This window comes from Ochlerotatus camptorhynchus, unplaced genomic scaffold (genome assembly GCF_037179485.1).
Source record: "Ochlerotatus camptorhynchus isolate MF236.1 unplaced genomic scaffold, CSIRO-AGI_Acam_v1.1 ptg000371l, whole genome shotgun sequence".
Taxonomy (NCBI): domain Eukaryota; kingdom Metazoa; phylum Arthropoda; class Insecta; order Diptera; family Culicidae; genus Ochlerotatus; species Ochlerotatus camptorhynchus.
Window position 1 is genome coordinate 3,435,441 of NW_027040859.1, and position 8,565 is coordinate 3,444,005.

General features: G+C 44.3%; 1 protein-coding gene across 1 annotated transcript; it reads left to right on the forward strand.

The window, feature by feature from the left end:
* The first annotated feature begins 602 nt into the window (after positions 1–602).
* On the forward strand, positions 603–8,267 carry Osi14 (DUF1676 domain-containing protein Osi14). Its single transcript, XM_065232702.1, has 3 exons — positions 603–1,023; positions 6,387–6,610; positions 6,760–8,267. Exons 1-3 carry the CDS (start codon positions 791–793, stop codon positions 7,188–7,190), a joined length of 888 nt encoding a protein of 295 aa, XP_065088774.1. The 5' UTR covers positions 603–790; the 3' UTR covers positions 7,191–8,267.
* Positions 8,268–8,565: the final 298 nt, after the last annotated feature.

Consider the following 8,565-nt stretch of genomic DNA (forward strand, 5'->3'; position numbering starts at 1 on the left):
TACATCTCTTACACAATCGGATCGGTCTCGCGCTCAAGGGTACGTTTGTGGTTGGGAGGTTGGGGAGGGTGGGTTGGTGGTTGGGTGGTTGTTTCTCACTTTCTCACAGTAAAAGCCGGTCGATCTGTATCTGCTCTGCTGCTGCTCCTGCTCTGCAGGAATGTGTTAGTGTGCGAGAGTCGCCTCTGATCGTGTTTTATTTTTTAATGTGAGCAAGAGTGAGAGCGTGATTCAGCGTGCGTTCGGGATTTGGCTGAGGAGAGCCACCAGCATCTCTCGGCTGCTATGAGCTGAGCTACGGGCAGGTGCTGATGGGATTTTCAGTTGATTTTTCGGAAAAAGAAAGAAATGTTGCAGCAGCAGCAGCAGTGAGAGCGCCGAGTGAAGAAGGAGCGGGAGAGTGTGTGCTTGTGTGTATTTTCCTCTTCGGGCGGGCGCGCACGCTGGCTTGCTCTCGCGCGTCTTCGTGGTCGTCGTTTTTTCGGGCGTGTTTGTCGATATAAAAATTATTTAACATAATATCTTGGTATTACAATTTATCATCATCTCGTTGTTTAAAGAAGCAATTTTTTGTTGGTCCTATATAAGGGGTTACAATATTGAGATAGGAGTACAATTCATTAACGATCGTTGAAGTATAACGAACTCCTTCGAAGAGTGATCCGAGCAGCAAGAGTGCCTTGAGTGCCGTGTTTTGTTCTCAAAGAACTTTGAAAAAAATATATCGAAAAGTGTGTGATAGCACTGAAGTGTGTTGTGATCCTAAACAGAACAGAAGCATCCAGTAATCATGAAAGTGTTTGTCGCTGTAATTGCCGTGCTAGTGGCCAGTGCCATGGCCGCCCCAGCCCCGGCTGAGGAATCTACCAGCTCGAGTGGCCTCGGAATGGCCCTCCGGTACTTTGGAAGCTGTATGGAATCGAACGAAATGGGAACCTGCCTCGCCGTGAAAGGAATTACCGCCCTGAACCGTGCTGCCCGTGCCAACAACATCGAAATCGTGCCTGGTGTTACTTTCTCAAGGTGAATTTTGAACCCTTCTGCGAGATCAAAGATCGCAACATTGAAGAACAATTATGCCATGCAGGCAGCAAAAAAAAAAAGACTGGTGAAACGGAAAACAGTGTTATGCAATCACCCTGCGGGGAATTTCCCAGGGCTCAGTAAACACAGACAATTGCGCAAGTGATTTAAATTGCTTTCCTTGTTTAAAGCCGGGGGAAATGGCGTGAAACTCGTGAACTCGTTCGATTGTTTTGTGATAGAGAGATTAAGGGTTCGTTGCTTTTGTCTCATTAGGCATGCGGCGGCCAATCAAGCTGGCAAGTGACAACGCTCTCCTCCCCATCACCGCCGTTGTTTATCAGATGCAGACTAACTGATTGACTGACGACGACGACGACGAGTGGCGGTGGTGGTGATTTTCAATTAAGGAATTTTAATTCGCCGGACGAAGAAGAAAGACTTCAACGGAGTGCGAAATGAACAAGTGACGAACCCGCTAGGAATCAGCATCAGAAGCCACATTTTGCAGCGTCACTGCTGCCTTCTGTTTGTGCGTCCGAGAGAGATAGAGGGAGAGAGTATTTAAAGTGGAGAAGCCCAATTGATTGCCCAATTGTTTTTCCCGCCTTTCTTGGAGGGGGGCACTACCGAAGACGGTATTCTAGGCACAGATGGGGAATGCGGTTTGTTGATGCATAACTGGATCCGAGCAATTGGGTCGGTCAGTAGGGCAAGATCGAACGAGAAGCGAGTAGTGCTGTGGAGAGAGAAGCAATTATATCATCGGACGTGATGGAACGCGCTCCGATTGCGGGTTGAGCTGGTTCTGGTCGGAGAAATGGGATCATGTAAATGGGCTTGAATTTTGGATTACTGGGTTTCATTGAATGGGAAGTTTGGGTTCCCCATTTTTTTTTTGTGTGCTCGAGTGGGTTACTTCTGACACAGTTTTTGAGATTGTTTCAAGAAGAGGTTTTGATTTTAAATCCACGCTTGTGGAGATAAGATGAAATGGAAGAAGAGCTGCTTACGATTAGACTACAGCACGGTTATGTCATGTAATTAAAACGATTTCAACTCAGTTTACTCATGATTCAACCATGCCAAACTTGAAGCAATCGAATGATTGGAAGGTCTCGGACCTGTAAGGCAGAGGTTCTTGAGGTACTAGGATTAAACAATTCGATTGAATTTTAACGAAAAGACCAAATGATCTAACGGCCAAACTTTAATCATCTCCAGAAGAGGATGCCCTCTGTTTTTGAAAAATACGAAAAAGTACGTTTTGGTTCCAAATCACAACTCTAACAGACCATTTTCCAGTATTTCCGCTAGAAATTTAAAGCGCTAGGCTGATTTTAAAATTCTATCTCTGCAATATTTTCATACCCTTAAGTTCAACTTCCACAGGATTTTAAAAGGTGGACATTCCAATACATCTAAGAGTGAATTCCTTTCATTAGAAGGCAACACTAATAATTCTCCAAAATCTCATCTTTCCACGAATGTTTCTTAAAGAACCTTGTTTGGAAATCGACATTTTCTTGGTTGAAGAGTCTGGAATCGTAGAAGCAAAAGGAAGATTCGGCTTGCACTTGTTCCTTCTTCATGAAAGATTAGATAGAAGTAGGAAAATTGGCAGGAATGACGAGCAACAACAACTCATTGTGGAACTGTCTGTCGAACGGAAGGCTTTCCTGATCTTTAAACACTTCAAACATTTCCGATCCCATATCTGTGATTCCAACGGAGTTTCGGATCTGAAAAGCTGCCCGACTTACTTGAAACTGTTTGGACCAAGTTGCAAAGTGACATCTACTTGTGGAAATTGCAGGAACTTGCATGCAATGAGGGATGTTTAAATATTCCACTTAGCTGCAACCTGCCAACTGACAATATTTAATTTCAACAGTTCGGAATTGATTTGCGATTTGGGCGTAACTATTTTAGTATACAATGGCTTCAGTTCGCCAAAGAAACCCATACCTATTGCTTAAGGAATAACTCCCCTATCGCAATTGAGCTTTTATTCGTGGGAAATTAGTCATTGAAGTCATTGTTTAAAAAACAGCTGCACCCAAATCTCAAAGCGTTTAAATGTTTTTCGAACGCATTCCTACACGGTCGTTGAATCCAACTCAACTGTGGGTTCCGTTTACTCAAAATCTCTCATAGACTGAATAAATTGTCCTTCAATGTTCCTCAAATATATGCGTGATTATTAGGAAAATCAAGATAAACTACCTCCCTAAGCGAATAAGCCAATTTTTGTCTTCATAAGCTTCTATTCAACAATCAATGTTTGTTGGGTTAGTCTATGAGTTAGTTGCGTTTTTACGATTTGAATAAACGGAACTCAACATTTTTTTTTTGATTCGTGCAGCGAAACGTATCTATAAAGCGACACCTACTTGTGAAAACAATAGCCTTAGCTTGCTGCAAGCACTTGTATGCAATCTTGATGAAAGAATCTGATTCTCAGAAGCAATAGGAGAATTTGGAATGTATTCGTGCCTTCCCCATGAAAGATAAGATATAAGCAGTCAATTTGGTAGGATTGGCAGCAGAGCAAGACAGCAACAACTCATTGTAAAACTCTCTGAAGGAAGGAAGGCTTTCTCGAAATTTTACAATTCAATCATTTGAAATTCCAAATCTTAGATTCTAACGAAGTTTCAGATCTGAGGAAGCTGCCCAAGAAAATTCACAACCTTCCCAATCCTCGAAACTCTTAGGAACAAGCAAAGCGACATCAACTTGTGAAAATTGCAGGAACTTCCATGCAACTGCAGGAACTGAACCTCTAAAGCTGCCACCAGCAACCTGATGATCATTTATTTCAACAGTTGCTTCACATGTTTTTCGAACGCATTTTTATGATGACGTATCAAAACAGGTTTCCAAAGACGTTTGACGGGAAAAAAAACCTAATGGAAAATTGTCCAGTTGGAACCATTGGCCGAAAGCAATTTGCAAATCCAGGACTAGGACCAGCAGTAAGATAGTTTTCTGAATGGCGATTTTTCAACAGGAACATTTGCTATATTGGAAAATTGACAATTGACCGAAACGGGTATTTCAGTCTGCGACATTAGACGATTTTTTTTTAGATTTCAGCAAAACGGTTTTTAGCCAATCGTCATGAGGATCTTCGGGTAAAACTGAATTTTTATAAATTGTAAACGTGTCCAATGCTGGGTTTTATTTGAATGCTCATCAACGGCCATCTTGATGAACCGCATAAAGATCGCCATCTATCCGTCAGTGGTGACATTCACTAGTGGTATCTTGCGTCGAATTTTGCGTGCAAGCTTTCCAACGGTCATTCACGCCAGTTTCAGGAACTCCTGATTTTGTAAGTTGACCGAAATTTTGGGCATTGTGTCGAAACTTACTTCTTGTTGATGGTGATTTTTGCCAGCAGATAAGCGCTAGTGAATCAGAAGGTGTTGGACTCTTTGGTACAGTCAGATGATGCTAAGCTAAAGCGACATCTACCTGTGAATAATCCAAGGGACATCTGCAATTCTGAATTTTTAACCAATTCTGAACAAATTAATTGATGAACTTAAGTGTCGATCGACTAGCAGATGTAAATGATATGGAAATGGTTATGACGTTTAACTATCAGTCAAACTGCTTGGAATATGTTTTAAAACATCATCAGTCTGGTAGTTGCAGATCTGAAAACTAGGTGTCGCATGGCCAGTTTTAGCGTTGGTTAAATTCATCAATGGGAAGTTATGTTTCTCAATCTTTATATTTAGAAACTCACAATTTCTGTCTCGTTTCTCATAGCTCCATCTTGGAGTCAGATTTCCTCCTTCTTTAGAGCAAGAGATGCACTTATTGTCTCAGCTGAAGGTTCTTGCAGCTTGAAGACAGCTGCTGTTCAGCTTGTTACTGAGAAAAGTAGACTCATCAATTAATACGTGCCATGCAAACTTAATTTCATCGATTTTGGAAACGACAGCGACATCTACAACTTTTAATTTTATTTTGTCGCATCAAAGCGCCATCTATCTCTGAAGCAAATCCTTCTTAAATGATAAATTCGTCATGAAACCTCCATTTTCAGTGGAGTTTGGACTTCTTACGGCGGCTGAATTTGAAAGTGGATTAACTCTACGCCTAAATATGGTTGATTCATCCCATACCTTAACATCCAGAGAGCCAAATCCCACGATAATCACAATTTCAACACCGATAGGATTCTCAAATCTCAAAGCGGATTTCCGTCGCCGGGTCATGGACCCCCCGCTTTAAACGAATTTAAATCCCGTAAGTGCGCATCCGAATCTTCAAGTGCCTTACACAACGGTGGCCTATCGTTTATAAATCCATTGCGCCATTACCGAACGGAACAAGCAGCTCCATCTCGCATTTCACTCTCTTTCTCTCCTGGCGTCGCTATGCAATCTCTAATTGATTCATGCACATCCATCCCCACAACCCATGCAGCAGCACCTGTCAATAATTGACAGCTCGGAGGCTAACGCCAGCTTCCTCAGCCTCGATGCAATTTCCTTTTTATCAGTTCATCAACAACAACAAAAAAAAGTTGGTTTTAAAAGCTGTCGTAATTATCCAATCATAGCTCCAAATGTGCCTCACGGGGCATAATCAATTAGCACTCTTTTTTTTTTCCCCCTCCATGAGCATCCATAGCTTTCCATTGCGAACCACTTTTCCTCGCGCATTATCGAGATTCTCTCAAGTACCCGAGCGAGCCTCGGAGAACGCAATCACGTGCCCCGTTCCCAATTTCTCAATGTGCATATTCAGCTCCGTTTGATTTGATTACCCCCCTTGCGACGTGCTCCTTCGCGATCTCGCACCAGAGTGCGAAACAGCGGCAAAATTTGCTTTTTGTAGGCCACACAGCTTCGGAAATTTGACCCACATCGAACTCCCCGCTGACGTCGTCGTCGTCGTCGTCATCGCCGCCACCACCATCATCCACGTTGCGCTATTTGTTGAGAACGAGAAAAATCTCTAGAAACCACCGAGTTGATTCCGTTCGAGCTTTTAATTACCTGGAAATGCACAAGAAACTAGAACGCTCGAAACATAAAAAGTCCAATTAATAGATTTTTTGTTTTGGTCGAAACCGGTCTGGTCTTTTGTTGTTGCTCGAGCACCGTTCTTTGCTCGATAAAATCGGTCGAAATGCGTTAGCTCAGTTTGATTTTCAGACCTACCCCCAGGTAGCACACTTTCGTCACGAAAAGTCGCAGCAACTTGATTGTGACCGACATAAGTTGCATAGCAGTTGCTACCGCAACAGTCCAGCTTTCGATTCCCAAATCTCATAAGCAAAATTAAAAACGACTTCCACTAACCAGATATTCCCATTGTTTCCTTTCTTTCTCCGCACACAGAGACCCAACCGCCCCGGTTGATCGCATGGGCAAGTCCGTGTCCGAAAACGAAATCATCAGCACCCTGCCGACCACCTCCGAAGACAAGAGCGACGCCCTGTTCGATTTGGCCGTCGACTCCGCCAAGCGTCTGTTCGCCGCCCGCTCCATCCAGTTCAAGCTGCCCGAGGAAACCCAGGAAACCATCGCCCGTTCTATCGAAGAAGGTAGACTGCTGAAGAAAGGTCCGTATTGCTGAACTAACCAAACCCGACTAACCGATCCCTACCGATTATTGCTCTGTTGCACACCGCAAATTGCACTCGCACACACACACTCGATTCTATCTGGGGGCATCTCTCTTTCTCTGTTTGCACGCACATTCTCATTGCAGGTAAGAAGCTAAAGAAGATCCTGGGCCCACTCGTCCTGGCTATCGGAGGAAAGCTGTTCGCCCTGTTGCCCCTGCTCCTCGGAGGTGTCGCTCTGATTGCATTCAAGGCTCTGATCGTCTCCAAGATTGCTCTGGTTCTGGCTGTCATCCTCGCCGTCAAGAAATTCATCGGAGGTGCCGCTGAAGGAGCCGCCACTCTGGGTCTGCTGTCCAAGGCTGTCGGAGGTGCTGCCGCTGCTGGTGCTGGTGCTCTGGGAGCTGGTGCTCTGGGAGCTGGTGCCCTAGCTGCTGGTGCCGGAGGTTCCTCCGGTGGATGGTCGTCGGGAGCTGGTGCCCAAGGATGGTCTCAAGGAAACGCTCAGTATCCTTATGCTCGTAGCTACGATACCGCTCAAGACCTCGCCTACAGCGCTCAGGCCCCAAAGGCGTAAACCGCCTCTTCCCCCGCCCCACGCACCCCTACTTCCCGAAACGAAACCATATTAGGTTAGGAAACCACTTCCTCCAAAACTCTACGCACCAATTCTAATTCTTGTAACTATTACTAGTCTTCGCCCCCCCCCCCACCCTCCTCTCTTGGGGTTCAACTCGGGTCACCCTTCCTCACTTCAACCTCTTGCTGTCCACCTTGCACTACGCACACGGCACCCTCCAGCTGCAGCGAATTGCACCCACTCCATCGATCTAGTCTAATACGCAATTTCACGCGAGAGTCAGAAAGCGAGACAACGCATCGTTGACGAGTCTACAACACAGAGTCATCCTGAAGCCGGCAAAACGAGGTCTCCGTCATCTACGCTCCGATCAACACGCACCGCTCGTCCACAATTATTCGACACATCAGATCGTAACGAAAACCGATCCATCTGCAAACATCTAATCTTTCTCCAACAAACAACCAAACGCCTCTTCCTACTATCTCTTCACCACCCGCCCTGAAAAAGAATAACAAACAAACCAACCAACCCACCACAACGACGAGAAGAGTGTAGAAAGAGTGGAATCACCCGCCCGTTTCGGCGACGATCGAGTATCATCATCATGATCGGGTAACGTATCGATTGTTTGATGATAGCGAGACTTGCAACGGTTCGAAAACACTATCACACGAAGATGCAGAGCCACCGCCGGGCTCCGCGGCGCCAATTTGTACATACACGAATCATCTTTAGGGAAACGAAAGTTTAGCACATGAGAGAATTTGCACAAAGCGAAGCGAGCTGCCGAGTGGCTTTGAAACACCTCCGCCGATGGCTTTCCGTTCTGTACATCTTTGCATTAACTGTCTACAATCTTTACGCTTCGGCGCCTTTTCCTCTGCCTTTCAATTTCACCAGTTTCCCCTTCCCCTTCAATCTTAAGTAGTGTTTTATTAGTGTTTAGTAATTTATTTGCCCAACAAGATGATGAAAAGAGAAGAAAATCAAACCGCGAATGATCGAACACGTGTAATTAATTTATTTTATTTATGATTATAACTTAATACATAACATCTGAAAATGCCACAAGGTGCAATCTCTTTGGACAAAAAAAGCAAACAAACCCTTTGACTGTACCGGTTGAGTTATTTGACCGCTTGGGACTTCCACTGTGTAGAGTAAGAAATAGAGCCAATACAAAACTGAGAGATAACAAAAACTGAAACAAACAATAGTCATAACGCAATGTTCGTTTCTCCCTACCCTCCCCTTTCAATATAAGGTATTAATTGAATAAAGAAGCTGAGAAGATTTGAAAAGAGAGAGATTTAAAAACCAATTGTTTCAGTAGCGTACATTGAAAGAAAGCTCCTGGTAACCTTGATGG